This window comes from Panthera tigris, chromosome D1, assembly GCF_018350195.1.
Source record: "Panthera tigris isolate Pti1 chromosome D1, P.tigris_Pti1_mat1.1, whole genome shotgun sequence".
Lineage (NCBI taxonomy): Eukaryota > Metazoa > Chordata > Mammalia > Carnivora > Felidae > Panthera > Panthera tigris.
Window position 1 is genome coordinate 73,706,687 of NC_056669.1, and position 18,373 is coordinate 73,725,059.

An 18,373-nucleotide genomic window follows, 5' to 3' on the forward strand; every position below is an offset into this window, starting at 1 on the left:
ATAATGAGTTTTGTGCCAATTTTTTCCCTTCCGTATACATAGTGTTGCTGGGGAAATTTCCCAGATTTCCAGAAAACTTGTGGATATCACTGTCTAAATATTTTGCATGACCTTAAACTAGAATATATAAAATAGATCTTATTATCTAGTCTTTATTTTTCCCTGCTCTTATTCATACTTACATGGATCAGCAAGTTCTGTCCATTCTTCATTATTTCTTGACTCCTATCACCTTGGTTTAAGCAAACCTGAGTAGTTTTCCACAATGCCACTACAAGTTCTCTTTCTAAAAACAAATTTATCACCCTGTAGCTTAAATCCTTTACTGGCCCCTTTTGTTGCTATAGTTATTGTCTGAATGCCTTATCTGGTGTGCCAGAATCTTTACGTCTGGCCCGAACCCACATCTCCAGCTGCGTTTCCACCATTCCTTTCCACACACAACCAAGAGTCCTCTCTCCAGCCTAACACACAAAACTGCCTAGAAAACAAAGTCATACTTTCTCTCTTAGCCTGTTTCCTGACCCTGAGGACCTAATAATAATTATTCAAAACTGAACTCAAATTACATTGTCTCTGTAAAGCAATCCTCAGCATGCCCAGTAACAAGTTTTGGAGGTGGGGGGGGGGGTGGGGGGCTGGGGCACATCTTTTGTCTATTTTTGTAAACTCTGAATCAGAGTTTACATCTGTCTTGTAGTGCTTACCACATATTGGAACTTATTTTTTTTACTTACAGAAAGTTGCAAAAAAATGTTTTCTGGCTGTTTTGAGATAGAAACTCAAATATTTCAGTGTGTATTTCCTAAAACAAGACATTCTCATAAATAACACAGTACAATTACAGAAACGATAAGTTAACATTGATAAAGAATTTTTTTTTTAATGTTTGTTTATTTTTGAGAGAGTGCAAGCAGGTTAGGGGCATAGAGAGAGGGAGACAGAGGATCCAAAGCAGGCTCCATGCTGAGAGCAGAGAGCCTGACATGGGGTTCAAACTCCCAAGTCACAAGATGATGCCCTGAGCTGAAGTGAGACGCTTAACCGACTCAGCCACCCAGGTGCCCCTAACATTGATAAAGTATTATTATCCAGCCTATAAGTCTTAACAAAAATTTCACCAGTTGTACTACCAGTGTCCCTTGGAGCAAAAGAAAACTTTTTTTTTCTTGGTCCAGCATCCAAGTCAAGTTCATTGAGTTGCATTTAGTTCTCATGTTTTTTAGTCTCTTTTAAAATGGTATCATTTTAAAAATAAATAAATAAATAAATAAAATAAGGTGAAATGGTATCGTTTTTCAATCTCTTTTTGTTTTTCATGATCTTGATATTTGAATAAAAGCCAGTTTTTGTAAAATACCCTCACTTTGAGTTTCTCTAATGTTTCCTCATGACTGGATTCACATTAAGCATTTTGGGCAAGAATACCATAGAAATGATGTGTCATCCTCAGTGTATCGTATCAGGAGGCACATACTTAATTTGTCCTAACTTTTGATCACTTGGGTAGGGTAGTATCTATCTGGTTTTTCCACCAAAAAGTTAATATTTTTCCCTCTGTAATGAGTATCTTGAGAGATATTTTAAGACCATATAAATATTCTATTTCCTATCAAACTTTTACCCACTAGTTTTTTAGAATCCGTTGATGATTCTTACAAAACACTTACTTCTGTGGTGGTGGTGGTGAAGTGGTGATTTTCTGATTCCATCATCCCTTCTACATTTGTCAGTTGACACTTTGCTAAGACAAAGAGCTTCCCTTTCCTTCTGTGTTTATTTATAACAGAATGGACTCATGGGTTTTTACATTATTTTGTGGGTTATGAACTGTTGCTGTCTTTTTGTTTAAAGTATAATTTACATAGTTAAATGTACCTTTTTTGTCTCTTCTGCAAATTTTAATAAACACAGTTGTGTAACCACTGACACAATTAAAAAAAAAAATTTGTCACCCCCAAAAATGTACCCGTGCCTCTTTGCAATCAGACCCTTCCCACACCCTTCACACTGGCTCCTATATCTTTCTAACAATGTCCTCATCAATTTTTGAGCACCTCCTTTTGAGTACCTTACTTTATGGAACGATGAGATAGATGTTCCAGGTTCATCTTATGCTTGCCCTGCCCCAGCCACAGAATCTTTTTTAAGGTTGGGTACACTTAGAAACCCAAGATCTGGGTGTGGTGTACTGGTTGCTGTTGGGGTGTCATTTGCTACTGGTTTATCGTCCCCTCCCTCCGCGAACAGAGCTAGGAAATACATATATGTTCATATATGTACACATAACAATTGTGGGATAATTTGACTCCTTTTTTTCATCTGTAGTGTAACCCAGCATCTGGCCCTTGGGCCTAAGTAGATCCTCCTAACTTTTTCAAGCTGTGGTCAATCCTAGATACTTAAATTCTTCCCCATACTCACCCTGCATGCCAAAAATGATTTCATATCTGAGACACATGAATTGAGTCAGGAAGGCCCAAGAAATCAATTGGGTGTATATACCTGAGTACGGCCTGTGGCTAGTCCGCCAGCTCAGCAATCACAGAAGCTTCTAGTTCCAAAGCATTATAAAATTTCTGACAAAAGTAGATAGGAATAACATGAACTCCCATGTCCCCTTAACTTGTGGTGGTCATATCCTGTACTCTTACACCAAGTTGAAATTTTGTTTTCACCCAGTCCATATATCATGGATTTCTACTTAATAAAAACTCCATTGAAAAGCCTTAGAGAGGGTAACCCTGCACTTGAGCTATTCAACAAATGACTTGTTCCTCTATAACCACAGTGCCTGGCACTTGTTAGGCACTCACTGAATAGATATGTGAATTATTTTCCTGTTGATACTGATACAGTGGGGAGTGTGTTTTTGCCCCTTTTGGTTAAGTATTCACTTCCTTGGAAAACTACAAATGATATATTTCTGCTCTGTTGACTTTTCTCTTTCTTCCCCCTAGCTGCCAGTAAGTATACATGTTAAAACATGTTGTTTTAGTTGTTTTCTTAAGCTCAGTTTTAGCTTCAGTTGTAGAGCTCACAAGTTGAGTTGGTACTTAAGAAGGGCCAAAGTGTGACTTTTGGGGTCTAAAGATGTGCCAGGCATTACTGGAAGATTGGTAGTTATTCTGTTTCTATGCACACTGTGTTTCTGGCCTCACACAAAGTAGTTCACTCTAGTTGCTGTAGATTATGTGTTTATGCCGGAGTAAAGATGCACTGACCATTTTGCTGTAAAACTGAAATGTTAGGTAAGAAAGATGACAGGAAGAGGAAATCACTTTCTGTGTCTTCGCTTCTTGCAGGTTCTCTCAAGTAGTGCTGCCAGCAGTACTATCACAACACTGTCACCTGGAGGAGCACTTATGCAGGGAGGGACACAGCAAGCCATAAACCGTATGTGCTGGGCTTTCTGTTGCTGCCCCTTTACTTAAATGAGCTCTAAAGAGCAGCTTGAGAGGAATGCTGAAGTTACATTGGTTTTTGTTTGGAGCTTTCTGAAATTTTTGTTTTTGTGCATATAGATCCTGAGATCTATTTAGACAAGAGCTTAGGTTTCGTAATTGTCTTAATAGTACAAAGAGTGGTGCATTGCTAGTCTCCCTATAGCATACCAAAAGCCTTCTTTTTTACTTTACACCTCTTAGAATAAAGGGAAATCTGAAAATTGCTCCAAAATCCAAGGGAATTTAAACTCTGGGATCTGTTAGCCACAAAATCGGGAACTTATCTCAGAATAGCACATCCTGGTTTGGCATTGGCCGAGAACACACGTTCAGATTTATTCTATGAGTGGTCGTTCTTTCAGAAGCTATACATATGTAAAAATAACCTTTATCCTATAGACCTCTTGTTTCTTCTACAGAGATGGTGCCAAATGATATTCAGTCTGAGTTGAAACACCTGTATGTGGCTGTTGGGGAACTTCTACGGCACTTCTGGTCCTGCTTTCCCGTTAATACACCATTCCTAGAAGAAAAGGTCAGAATTAATTCCAAACACAGCCAGCTCAGTGGTGGTGTGACTTAGCGAGATACTGTTTTGAAATTTGAAAATTGTATTGTTTACCATGTGCTAGACACTGGGATAAGCACTTGCATACGTTAATTTAAGCCTTCAGCATCCTGATGGAGGTAGGTATTAAAACCCATTTTATAGATGAAGAAATTTGAGATACAGGCCAGTTCTATAACTTATGATTGTACGTCTTAAAACTTGTGTCTACCTCTAAGCCACTGGGAGTAATTGAAGAACACAGATCCAAAACACATCACATCAGTAAAATTATTTATTTGGTATATTTTTTAGAGGTAATTAAATTCAAACTTATATTGACAACAAATATAGCACTAGCTGTTTAACACTAAAACCCTTTTAATCAATTAAAGGACAGTTGATACGTGGGAAAATATTTACAGCTTTAATAGTAATAGCTTAACTATGTAGATTACTCTTATAAACATTTCTTAAGAGAACGGTAAATACCCCATTAAAAATAATAGGCAAGAGACTTTTAACAGGCCCCTCACTAAAGAATGCGGGTGGTTCAGGAAACCTAAGAGGAAATTTTCGTACTCACTAGTATTCAAATAAGTTCATCTTTAACGCTACAGCAAAAGAGCATTTTTTTATCAATTATTTATTTTTATTTTATTTATTTTTTTTTATCAATGATTTTTAAAAGAAAAAATTTTAAGTGATCAGTGATGGCTGAGTTGCTAAGAGTTCTTTCTTTTATTATTCATATTACCTTTTAAAAAAAAAGTTTGATCCAGAAATTCAACACTCAGAAATTTAACCTAAGGAAGTAATTAAGAATATTTATAAATATTTAGCAGTAGAGATGTTCCTCTACCACTGTCTCCAAAAGATGTGGAACTGGCCTAACTCTTGGCCAGAAGGGGCTTGGTTAAAGAAGCATTTGGTATGCCCGTACACTGAATACAATGCATCCATTTTAAACAGTGACTTAGATGAGTATTTAATGATTGAAAGATGTTCACGTTAAACCAAGTGAAATTTTAAAACAGTATAATAAATGCATTTATACACATATACAAAAAAATATCGAGAGGGATATGAATTATGAACCAAAGTGTTAATTATCTCTGAGGGGTGGTAGATACTGCTTCTCTGCCTGAAGCCAATTAATGTATTAAAAAAAAAAAGTAACCTTCCTATGTATCTTTTTCTCTTGCTTCTTAAAGGTTCTTTGAGATTTCTCTGTATTTTATTAATTTCTCTCATCTTTTTTTAGGTAGTGAAAATGAAAAGTAATTTGGAACGATTTCAAGTTACAAAGCTCTGCCCATTCCAAGAAAAAATTCGGAGACAGTATTTAAGCACAAACGTAAGGCAACAATCTGATTGGCCTGATTCTCATTCTCTGTGTAGCAAAATGATGAAATTAACTTTGTTTTCATGTAAATGAGTAGATACATTGGCTCTTATTTTTTTCTGTTACTCAGTATTATTTTTTTTAAGTTTATTTTATTTTTTTAGCAATCTCTACACCCAACATAGGGCTCAAACTCACGACCCCAAGATCAAGACCCAACTGAGCCAGCCAAGCACCTCTCACAGGACTGTTTTTTAATTGTAAAATGCATCATATATTCAGAAGAGTGTATAAAATACATACACTTTTTAAAACAATGAAACGAGTATCTACCAACAAATCATAAGAAATGGAACAAAACCGGTACCCATAGGTATTCCCTGTCCAGTTGCCTACCCCTCCTTCGCACTCTTTCAAGACTACAACTAATCAGGAATTTATCATAATCATCTCCATGGTTTTTGTTTGTTTTTCTCTTTTTTAAGTAAACTGCCCCCAGCATGGGGCTCAAACTCAACAACCCCAAGGTCGAGCTGCCTGTTCTACCCACTGAGCCAGCCAAGTGCTCCAATCATCTCCGTGTTTTGCTTTATAGATTTACAACCCGTGTGTATGTTCCTAAAAAAATAATTATTTAGAAAACCTGACTAGCAAACACAAACCCAACCCTGCAAAGAAAGGCAGACTTGCTACTCTGTAACAGTAAACTGTACAGTTGCTGCCTTATGGTCTGCCTTCGCCTTCCCTGATGGCTTACAGCAGGGCAGGGCTGTGGGTGAGGTAGTGAGTGCAGAGCGTCACTTGGTGCCCAGGTTTTTTAACATTTTTTTGAATGCAAGGCTTCAACAACCACACGAGATGGTTTTTCATTTGTTATGCAGTCCTCTCTGAGATGACTGGGCAAGAAGAGTATATACAAATTCAGGATTTAGTATTTGAGTAAGTAGCATAATCAAAAGAGGAGTTTTATCATTGAAAGCTGAAAAATTCATCAGTAAGGTTTTTAGTAAGTATTTATTCCCTAATGTCCTCAGTGATTTTTCTCAAAATATAACGGTAGTACTTACAATCAGAAAAGAAACTTGGAGTATCTTCCCAACAGCAGAGCAAGAGTGACACATAGGTTTCAGTTCATGTGTTTTCTTGATTGTAACTGCCTGGAGCACTATGGTAAAAAGGATTCTGAGGCCACGTGCAGGCATTAACTTGGAGAATACTGCAGGTTTGTTTCCACACCACTGAAGTAAAGTGAGTCAAATGAATTTTTCTGTTTCCTAGTGCATGTAGAAGTTAGGTTACACTGTAGTGCAGTCTGTTAAATGTGCAACAGCATTGCATGTAAAAAAAAAAAAAAAAAACATTGTGCATACCTTAATAAGAAAATACTTTATTGCTAAAATTGCTATCCACCTTACCTCTCTGTTGGTGGCTGCTGACTGATCAGGTGGTGGTTGCTGAAGGTTGGGGTGGCCGTGGAAATTTCTTGAAATAAGACAACAGTAGGGGTGCCTGGGTGGTTCAGTTGGTTGAGTGTCTGACTTCGGCTCAGGACATGATCTTACGGTTCGTGAGTTCGAGTCCTGACAGCTCATAGCCTGGAGCCTGCTTCAGATTCTGTGTCTCCCTCTCTCTATGCCCCTCCCCTGCTTGTACTCTGTCTTTCTCTTTCAAAATAAACATTTAAAAAAATAACAAGACAACAGTGAAGTTTGCCACAGCAATTGACACTTCTTTTGCAAATGATTTCTGGGTAACATGCCACGCTATTTGACAGCATTTCACCTACAGTAGAACTTCTTTCAAAATTCAGAGTCAGCCCTCCCAAACCCTGCTTGCTCCTTTATCAACTAAGTTTATGTAATATTGTAAATCCTCTGTTGTCACTTCTACAGTCTTCACTGCATCCTCAACCAGGAGTAGATTCCATCTCAAAAAACTACTTTCTTTGTTCAGCCCTAAGAAGCAACTCCTGGGGTGCCTGGGTGGCTCAGTCGGTTAAGCATCCGAACTTCAACTCGGGTCATGATCTCGCAGTTCGTGAGTTTGAGGCCTGTGTCGGGCCCTGTGCTGACAGCTCAGAGCCTGGAGCCTGCTTCGGATTCTGTGTCTCCCTCTCTCTCTGCCCCTCCCCCACTTGCGCTCTCTCTCTCTCTCTCTCTCTCTCTCTCTGTCTCTCAAAAATAAACATTAAAAAAAAAAAGAAGCCACTCCTCATCTGTTCAGGTTTTGTCATGAGATGGCAGCAGTTCAGTCATGTCCTCAGACTCCACTTTTATTTCTAGTTCTCTTGCTTTTTCCACCAGCTTGCAGTTACTTCCTCCACTGAAGTCTTGAACCATTCAGAGTTATCCATGAGGGTTGGAATCAGCTTCTTCCAAATTCCTGTTAATATTGATACTTTGACCTCTTTCCATGAGTCACAAATATTCTTAATTTTTTTTTAATGTTTGTTTATTTTTGAGAGGGGGGAGGAGGAGTAGAGAAAGAGGGAGACACAGAATACGAAGCAGGCTCCAGGCTCTGAGCTGTCAGTACAGAGCCCGAAGTGGGGCTCAAAATCACAAACCGCAAGATTATGACCTGAGCTGAAGTCGGACACTTAACTGAGCCACCTGGGCGTCCTGAGTCACAAATATTCTTTTTTTTTTTTTTTTAATTTTTTAAAAATTATTATTTTTGAGAGAGACAGAGACAGAATGCCAGTGGGTTAAGGGCAGAGAGAGAGGGAGACACAGAAGCAGAAGCAGGCTCCAGGCTCTGAGCTGTCAGCACAGAGCCTGACGTGGGGCTTGAACTCATGAGCTGTGAGATCATGACCTGAGACGAAGTCGGACACTCAACCGACTGAGCCACCCAGGTGCCCCCTGAGTCACAAATATTCTTAATGGTATCTAGAATGGTGAATCCTTTCCAGAAGGTGTTTAGTTTACTTTGCCCAGATCCATCAGAGGAATCACTGTCTATGGCAGTTATAGCCTTAGGAATTGTATTTCTTAAATAATAAGACTTAAAAGTCAAAATTACTCCTTGACTCATGGGTTACAGAATGAATGTTGGGTTAGCAGGCATAAAAACAATGTTCATCATGTCTCCATCAGAGCTCTTGGGTAGCCAGGTGCATTGTCAATGACCAGTAATATTTTGAAAGGAATCTTTTTCTGAGATCTCAACAGTGACCGTAAATATTCACTAAACCGTGTTATAAATAGATGTGCTGTCATCTAGGCTTTGTTGTTCCATTCATAGAGCACAGGCAGAGGGGATACAGCATAATTTTTAAGGGCCCAAGGATAATCAGAATGTTAAATGAGCATTGGCTAAAACTTAAAGTCACCAACTGCATCAGTTCCTGGTAAGAGAATCAGCCTGTTCTTTGGAGTTTTGAAACCAAGTATTGACTTCTCCTCTCTAACTATGAAAGTCCTAGATGGCCTCTTCCAATAGAAGGCTGTTTTGTCTGTGTTGAAAATCTGTTGTTTGGGGCGCCTGGGTGGCGCAGTCGGTTAAGCGTCCGACTTCAGCCAGGTCACGATCTCGCGGTCCGTGAGTTCAAGCCCCGCATCAGGCTCTGGGCTGATGGCTCGGAGCCTGGAGCCTGTTTCCGATTCTGTGTCTCCCTCTCTCTCTGCCCCTCCCCCATTCATGCTCTGTCTCTCTCTGTCCCAAAAATAAATAAAAAACGTTGGAAAAAAAAAAGAAAAGAAAAGAAAATCTGTTGTTTAATGTAGCTACCTTCATTAATTATCTTAGCCAGGTCTTCTGGATAACGCACTACAGTTTCTACATCAGCACTTGCTGCTTCACCTTGTACTTTTTTGTCTGTTACAGAGTTGTCTTCTTTCCTTAAACCTCAGGAACCAGCTTCTGCTGCTTCAGACTTCTCTTCTGCAGCTTCCTCACCTCTCTCAGCCTTGAACAGAGTTAGGGCATTGCTCTGGATTAGGCTTTGGCTAAAGGGCATGTTGTGGCTGGTTGGAGTTTTTATCCAGACAACTAAAACTTTCTCCATATCAGCTATAAGACTGTATTGCTTTCTTTTCATTTCATGTGTTCACTGGAATAACACTTAATTTTTTTCAAGAACTTTTCTTTTGCATTCACAGCTTGGCTAACTGGCACAGGAGTCTTTGCTTTCAGCCCATCTCAGCTTTCAACACACCTTCCTCACTAAGCTTAATCATTTCTAGCTTCTGATTTAAAGTGAGAAACATGTGACTCTTCCTTTCAGTTGAATATGTAGAGGCTACTGTAGGATTATTCATTGGCCTGATTTCAATATTGTTGTGTCCCAGGGAATAAGGAGTCTTGAGGAAAGGGAGAGAGGGGAATGGCTGGTCAGTGGAGCAGTCAGAATACACACAACATTTATTAAGTTCACCATCTTACAAGCATGGTTCGTGGTGCCCAAAAACAATTGCAAAAACATCAAAGTCACACTAGTCACAGATTAGGGTAACAACATAATAATAATGAAAAAGTTTGAAATATTGCAAGAATTACCAAAATGTGACCTGACACAGAGACAGAAAGTGAGCAAATGCTGTTGGTAAAACGGTGCTGAGAGACTTGCTTGATGCAGTGTTGCCACAAACTTTCAGTTTGTTGGAGAGAGAATAAAAAAAAACATTCCTGAGAAGCATAATAAAACTTCGCACAGTAAAACAAGATATACCTGTACAGTCTTACAGGAGGGCTTGCCATTCATCTCTTCTAATTGGCACTATGGAACCACTATGCCCATCCAGTAAAGTAAATTATTTTTATATACTTTCCAGGCAGGTTCAACTTTCATGTTGTCCTTTAGCTGCTTAATGGCAGGGCAGACACTACAACCCAGATAGAGCAGGTGAATTTCCAGCCTCTCCCACCATCTCTTCCCTTTTATACAAAATGGGTCTGGTAATACCTTCACAGAGGGCTTGCCCTTTGCCTCATTGGGGTAATAGAAATGAGCATAGAAACTACACTGAAGTATGTGCCAGATCTGGATCAGAAGCATTAACTTCCCCAGCCTTTGCCCAGTTATTGCTGAAGTTTCTTGCTGTGTTTTTCAGTTGGTAAGTCACATAGAGGAGATGCTCCAGACAGCCTACAACAAGCTCCACAAGTGGCAGTCACGGCGTCTGATGAAGAAAACGTGAAGTGTCTGTGACTCTCACAGGTTTTGTGAGAGTAAGAGAACTGTGACCTGCAGTGACTCTGGAAACCTGGCCTGAGACATGCCGATGATCACACAGCAGTGACAAACATCTGCACCATGCCAACTCTCGGAGCTGATGCTGTTGTACTTGCACATTGTGAACTGAAAGGAAAGGAACTGTGACTAAACTCGAAGCTGGGGAGGTAAATTAAGGCAGAACCAAAATGAGCTAAGTTGCAAATATATATATATACATATATATATATTTTAAAGAGACACTGTTTACTGCAGTTACTCAGGAACTGCTTTTGATTCACATTAAGCTGCTTTCAGAAATTTAAAAAAAAAAAAAAACTTTTTAAAAGGGTGCATTGATAAAATCTGAGGTTTTTTTTTTTTCTTTGTAAATTTTTTTCTTAAGTTTATGGCACAGGGTACACCTTAAGTATTTCTCCTCCATCCTCCACTTGGATCCTCAAGTTGTACTGAATTCTAGTCGTACCTGACATCAGCAAGTTAAAGAGAGTACTTTAAAGCAGGAGACTGTTGCTCAACCATCAGGAAACAGTTGTAGTCAGAAGACATCATATTGGTCCTGTGTTTCCTACGGAAATAAGAAACAATAAATGTTGCACTGAATGTTTGTGGTTTGGAGTCCCTAAATGATTAAGAGGGAACATATTTGCAGAAAGTTGCGTGGGATTTTTTATGCAGATTTTTGTCAGAAGACAATGGCGCTGCATGTTTTTCTTTGAGTGCAAATGTACATTGCTAAGATTTTTTTTTAAGATGGCATGTGCTTTGAAAAGAGGAAATTGCATTTTTAAGAGTTTAAAAATCTTATGAGTGAGAAATATAAGAAATCTTACTTATTTTCACCTCTTTAGAAAAAAATAAAAGATGTTTCTCATATCTCCTTTTCTCGAGTATCTGTTACTGTCCTTGGCGAATCGATAATCATTGCATAGTGACTGAAAAGCCTAAATGGCAAAAGAAAAAAAAAAAGTTTCATTCTTGTTTCTGGAATCATGCCATATTTTGTTCCTAATAGGATCAACTCACTGTTTATCTAGATTTTAGATGTCTTGTATTAAAAATTACAGAAAAAAGTAAAACTTTTTTATAGATACTCCTTTAACTATTAAGACATCTTATGGTTTCTCACATGTTATATTTACGTGGGTGGGCTACTCTTAAAGCCATTGTACAAGCTCATTTTATTTTTTTTCTTCTGTTATTTAAAAAAAAACTTTTTTATTGAAGTGTAGTTGACCTACAGTGTTATATTCGTTTCAGGTTTACAGTATAGGGATTCTGCAACTCTACATGTTATGCTATTTGTTCACCACACGTGTAGCTACCGTCTGTCACCATTTATTACAGTACCATTGACTATTCCGTATGCTGTACCTTTCATCCTTGTGGCTGATCGATTCCGTAACTGGAAATCCTGATTATCTTTCATATAATGGCTACAGCAGGTCAAAAACCTGGACATTGAACTAGTAAAGGAAAAGGGGCAACATCCCTTTTGGCTTCAGTCTTCCCATCTCTCCTTCAGATCAATATAGTAATGGTGTAATCCCTTACACCTTACAGTTTTACAAAGTGCTTTTCAAGTGTATTATCACTACAGCTACTCTAAGCAATAACAATGGAGCAGGTAGAAAAATGTTTGAAATAGAAGAGTATGTCCGTTGGGAAAGGCAGGTATAAACAAATAAAATGCTCTGTTAAAGATTAAGTGATAAATGTAACGGAGACTGAAGAAAGAAACCATTTTGGAGAACTGGGTATGCTTTACTAAATATTGAATAGAGAAAAGCATGATAAAAGTGTGAGGCCTTGGAAAGACCCCAGTGTGTTTGTTAGATTGGAGGGTTGAGAGTGACAAGTAAGTGACTGGGATAATCAGTTTAAATCAAGTTGCAAATAGCTGTGTATGCCAAGGTAAGAAATTCAGACCTTCTCCATTCGGCATGGGTTATGTCAGAGAAAACTTTGAGTAAGTTGTTTTTATGAGAGTCTGGGTTGGTTGGTCTATAGATAAAAAGTCTGGCAGTTAGGAAGGCCAAACCTAAAAGGCCTTTGGAACAATCCAGACTAGAAACTATGTCCAAATTATAGTGTAGTTCTGGTAAATAGGAGGGGTTGGGTAAAGACATTCCTAATGTATGTGACCAAGTCTCACAGGAAATAAAGGATTTAAGGGCGATTTCACCAGAGTTAACAGTCAATTTCATGTCTAGCTTGCATTTAAAGTATTTGATACTTGGGGGCGCCTGGGCAGCTCGGTGGGTTATACATCCAATTCTTTGATTTCATCACAGGTCATTACCTCATAGTTTGTGGGATCAAGCCACACATCAGGCTCTGCACTGACAACACAGAGCCTGCTTGGTATTCTCTTTCTGTCTCACTCGCTCGCTCTCGCGCTCTCTCTCTGGCTTGCTCTCTGCCCCTCCCCCACTCACATTCTCTCTCTCAAAAAAAATAAACATTAAAAAAATAAAAATAATAAAGTATTTGATCTTTGGACTCTTTTCAGAGTGAATCTTGGCAGCTGTTTAGCCCTATTATTTTCCTACCTTCCCATTGTGGAAAACGATAATACCTTTCCTGCTATGTCACACTTCATTCCCACAGTAACCAGTGACGCAGGTAGGTGCTACAGGTTATTTTACAAATTAGAAATGGTTTAGATGTTATGTAATTTACCCAGGTACACACAGCCAATAAGTGGCAGAGCTGGGATTTGCCCCAAACTGCAAGCTGCAAGTCCCTTAGGGATAAGATGCTTGTGAAGTTGGAAGCTTTTATTCCCCAACCCACAGCTCCATTGATTAGTTTTTCTTATGACTGCCCTGCTATTCCTGCCTGTCTGATTCTATTCTGCGTTGCTTTTCTGGCAAATCATAGTATGGAGTTAGTCTGCCTGATGGGTCCAGAGGGCTGCAAAATGTAATACAGCACGTCCTGCTTTAGGAGAATGAGTTTCTCCCTGAGAGAAGCAGGAAGTCAGTAGTACTAGTCTGCTTTGGACTTACACTGCAAAATGAATAGCTACATTGTGACCCCCACTTCAGTCTGAAAAATTAAAAGAATGCTTTAACATCTGTGCTAGAAAGGTAGCCCACTCATCCAGGGGGAGAGTTGAGTCCAGAAAGTGATTTCCTGCATATATATACACACACACACACACACACACACACACACACACACACACACACACACACATATACCACCTGGAGTTGACAGTGGGCCCTGGGATGGAAAGCTGCCTATTTTAAACTTAGATTTGCTGTCTCCAGTGTCAAGACTTGCATGAGATTCCTCAGTGCATTACCTCTGCCCTTTCCCAGTTTAGCTTCTTGAAGACTCAGCTGTTCTCCTAGTTCCTGAGGCCAAGGAAACCCAAGTTATTTTCAGCTCTTAAACTGTCCAGAGTTGGAGGATTGGTTCAGGGGTGATCAGCCTTAGTTTGTAGTCCATATTGCTTGAGGATATTAAAGTCCCTGAAAAGGCTTAAGAATTCCAACTTTGTAACCACAGAATCCTGTGTTCGTAGTCTTCCGTGGAATTCCTAATACAACAAACGTGGACTTGCACCTATTGAGATAGAGCCACAGATCCAGCTTCTCTCTCCATGCACTGCCCCCCCAGCAGTACACTAAGAATACAGCCTGAAAAACATTATTTTCTCTCTGGCCACCTGATAACCTGCTGTGTTTATTGGGATGGCTGATAATAAGAACAGACAAGTTAAAGATAAATTCTGGCTTAACTTTTAAATTTTACATTTCTGTAGTCATAGAAATAAGCAAATAGCAAGATGGTACTTAAACCCAACCTATTAGCAATTACATTAAATGGAAACACACTGAACTCTTTAAAAGACAAAGATTTTGTCAGATTGGATTAAAAAACAAGCCTCAGCTATACACTAGTTATAATCACAGAAATGATTATATAAATCACTTAGCTCACTGGACTTGCCCACTCAACAAGTATCAAATTCAGGTTCACTAGGTATTAGAGTTCAAAGTCCTTTATTACTCAGATTTATTTCTCTCATTCTAGCAGCTGTCTGGTGAACAGAGCCATAATTTTTTAAGGGGTGAATAGTACTGAAGTATATAAGATAGAAGATGGTTCTGTACCTTTACCCCCAAATCTCACTCTGTTGAGAGTGCTTTTTCTTAGGGACATTTTTCTATGCACTTAATTATTTTTCTAACCTACAACCTGAGATATTTCTGGCAAGAGATATCTGTGTACACATTCATGCCCTTTAAGGTAAACCTGGACAGTGGGTCTCATCTTACAGAAGCCATTCATGGTCCTAATTCTGTAAGCCAAATTTTTGTGAATTATGGTCCTATCCATTAGTGGGCTATTTCTGGCACCTGGTTATCCATACAAAAATACAAAAATTCTTTGGGCTTTGCATGTGCAATCAAGATCCTTATCACCAAGAACATTTACACCCACAGATACAGGGAGGAGAGAAAGAGTGTTCCCGTAGGCCTAACCGGGATTGATTGCAGCCTCATGAACAGTAGAGACATATTCTAGCAGAGGTGTTAGAGCAGACTTTGGTGGACTTGCATAGTTCACTAGCTGTGTGACCTTGAACAATTTAATTTGTACCTCCATTCTCTCATCTGTAAAATGGGCATTATAATAGTACTTCATTGATTAGGTGATTGTGAGGATAATGGATAACGGTCATAGAATTGGGCTCCTTAACAATAAAATACTAATAATCATAAAATAAAAATAAAAAGAGGTTGGGCCCAAACTTGAGGTAAAAAAAAAAAAAAAAGTTATCAGGAGAGCAACCTTGAACTTGATTCAGTAGGTGTAAAGGGTTTCTCTGCGAAACAAGGTCACTAACAGGCTTCAGTGAACACATCCACAGAGCTAAATATGGTTATTTGACATCTCAACAATTCTAGCTTAGGCAAGAGAGAATTTCTTTCAAAGCATAATAGTGATCCATTTTCTGTTCTACATGAATAGAAGGGAAAAAAAAGTGATTAAACACTCAAGCTGTACAGTTGAGCTGAGTTCAAATTCCAGCCCTGCCACTTACAAGTGGTGTGATTACTTAATCTCTTCACACCTCAGTTTTCTCCTTTGTAAAACGGGCATACTAATAGTACTTGTAGATTTATTATTGTTAAATGAGCTAATAAGTGTAAGTGCTTAGAACAGTGCTTGGCACACATTAAGCAATACATGTTCTTCCTGGCATTTATCATCATTATCATCACCCGGCTTCAGCTCAAAGCTTATTGACTCAGGCCAGTATATAATATCAACACAGACAGGCAGCTGGGGCAGAGAATAAAGGAAACCTATTAGGTCTATTTGCCAAACATTTGCCGTGCATAAATATATTCTTATTTAATCCTTAGGATTCATTCGACAGTTATTTACCAAGCTCCTACTATGTGTCAGTCCACAGTCCCCACCTTATAGTCTCCAATCATGAAAAGGCACTGTCCCAGATGATGGGTAAATAGATTGTGCCCTAATCAGGCTTACTTAAGAATAAACCGAGGCTCAGAAAGGTGCAACAACTTTCCTAAAGCCCCTGACTCCCAGCTTGGGTGTGGAGAGCGGATTCAAATGCCGTTCTTGAATGTAAATCTGTGTAGCTGCAAACTGTTGACCTCTCCCTGCCCCACTCACTGTCTCCCCACCCTGCTCAGGCAGGCTGGAACTTTCTCTTCTACCTGCTATAAATAATGGAGAGAGGGAAAGCGATTTTATTTCTGTCTGGCCACGCACTGACAAGCACAGATGGCTCTAAGGCTGAGAGACTGCTTCATGCTCCTGATGTGCAATGAAGGAGACAGATTGTTGGATCTAAAGCTGCTAGGGATAGCCACACAGGCTTGAACTCTGCTGTTGGTGCCACTAAGTATCCATTATGTGCTAGGTCCTCAAAAGAGTAAAAGGGCCTTTGCTGTCCTATTTTCTCCTGACACTGGATTTTTTTTTAATTGTGTTTTCTAAGCGAAGTTATACCTGTTCATAATTTAATTTTTAAATGTTTTTATTTATTTAATCTCTACACCCTACATGGGGCTTGAACTCATGAACCCAAGATCAAGAGCCACATGCTCTTCCGACTGAGCCAGCCAGGTGCCCAACCTGTTCATTATTTTAAAAAGTCAAAAGCACTAAAAGGCACATACCAGAACATTATGTCCACCAACCCGCTGCTCCCTGTTCTTTATTCCTTCTTCACAGAATCAGTCACTTTCAACTCCTTTTGCTTATATACCATTCTTAATTTACCAATTTCATTTTCTTAAAAATAAAATTAAAATGTCTTTTTATTCCTTAAAAATAAATTTTCTTTTGTCTTAAAAATAACAAAATTTTAATGTTTATTTATTTTTGAGAGAGACAGAGCACAAGCAGGGGAGAGGCAGAGAGAGAGAGAGAGAGAGAGAGAGACAGAACTGAAGCAGGCTCCAGGCTCTGAGCTGTCAGCACAGAGCCTGACATTGGGCTCGAACTTACTAGCCGTGAGATCATGACCTGCCCACAAACCACGAGATCATGACCTGAGCCAAAGTCGGCCACTTAACCGATTGAGCCACCCAGGCGCCCCCTTAATTTATCAATTTTATTATTATCTGACTTTCTATTTTGGTAGTTGGGGATTTAGTGTTCTTCTTCTTTTTTTTTTTTTTTTTTTTTTTAATGTTTATTTAGTTTGAGGAGGAGGGGGAGGAGCAGAGAGAGAGGGAGAGCAAGAATCAGGAGCAGGCTCTGTGCTGTCATCAGAGTCCAATGCAGGGCTCAAACCCACGAACCGTGAGACCATAACCTGAGCCGAATCAAGATGCTTAACCGACTGAACCACTGAGGTGCCCCTGGGGATTTAGTGTTCTCATACCATTATTCCCATATCCCTCTCTGCATCCTCCCAATATTTCACAGTTTTTTTTTGATAATCAATAGTCAGTGCTTACATTTTGATTCTGTAAATATTGTGTACAGCCTCAGTCATGGTCCTGACAGGAAACAAATGGCACCCTCAAACTGGGTAATTTGGGGGGATTAATAAGGAGACTATTTCCAAAGGTGGGGGCAGAGCATAGAGAAACCATAAGGAATAGGGCAGTACCCTAACTTACTAGGCCTATGCCTGATGAGGTGATGGAAAGGAGTCGTTAGTTACCAGGACAGAAGAGACGCGAGTTAAGAAACGCAGCCCACCCATGGTCCCACGGGAAGAGCTCCCCCTCCCCCTCCCTCTCTCCCAGTCTCTGCCAGTGAAGGCAGAGGCAGAGGGCATGGGACACCACTGCTGTGTGGGTCATTCAGGTCAGTCCCCCACAGCCCAGAGCAGAGCCGGGAAGGGGAGAGTGGACCTGCAGGGCAAATAGAAGTCTAGCGCTGCGGCCTGGCCGAGGGGCTGTTTCCTCCACCTTCTCAACCGGTTTTTTCTTTTCTTTTCTTTTAAGTTTTCATTTTAATTCCAGTTAGTTGGCATACAGTGTTGTATTAGTTTCAGGTGTACAATGTAGTGACTCAACACTTCCATACGTCACCCGGGGCTCCTCACAACAAGCGCACTCCTTAATCCCCATCACCTATGTCACCCACCCCCTCCCCCACCTCCCCGCTGCTGACCATCAGTTTGTTCTCTATAGTTAAGAGTCTGTTTCTTGGTTTGTTCCCCTCTCTTCTTTTCCCCCTTTGCTTGTGTGTTTTCTTTCTTAAATTCCACATATGAGTGAAATTATATGGTCTGTCTTTCTCTGACTTATGTCACTTAGCACTGACCAACTTGTTTGTCTTTCCTGGAAAACTTCACTACAGTCTGCAGTTTGCCTGATCTTCTAACATGCCTATGGTTACTTGTACTTCAC

At 39.6% G+C, this 18,373-nt stretch overlaps 1 protein-coding gene across 2 annotated transcripts in view; it reads left to right on the forward strand.

The window, feature by feature from the left end:
• The window catches only part of GTF2H1 (general transcription factor IIH subunit 1), a 37,138-nt gene extending 25,743 nt beyond the window's left edge, over window positions 1-11,395 (forward strand). For both annotated transcript variants that reach the window (XM_042957349.1, XM_007098436.2), the window contains exons 12-15: window positions 3,306-3,396; window positions 3,866-3,981; window positions 5,258-5,350; window positions 10,393-11,395. In XM_042957349.1, coding sequence (XP_042813283.1) covers window positions 3,306-3,396; window positions 3,866-3,981; window positions 5,258-5,350; window positions 10,393-10,479 — 387 coding nt within the window. In that variant the 3' untranslated portion in view covers window positions 10,480-11,395. The remainder of the gene's footprint in view (window positions 1-3,305; window positions 3,397-3,865; window positions 3,982-5,257; window positions 5,351-10,392) is intronic.
• Window positions 11,396-18,373: the final 6,978 nt, after the last annotated feature.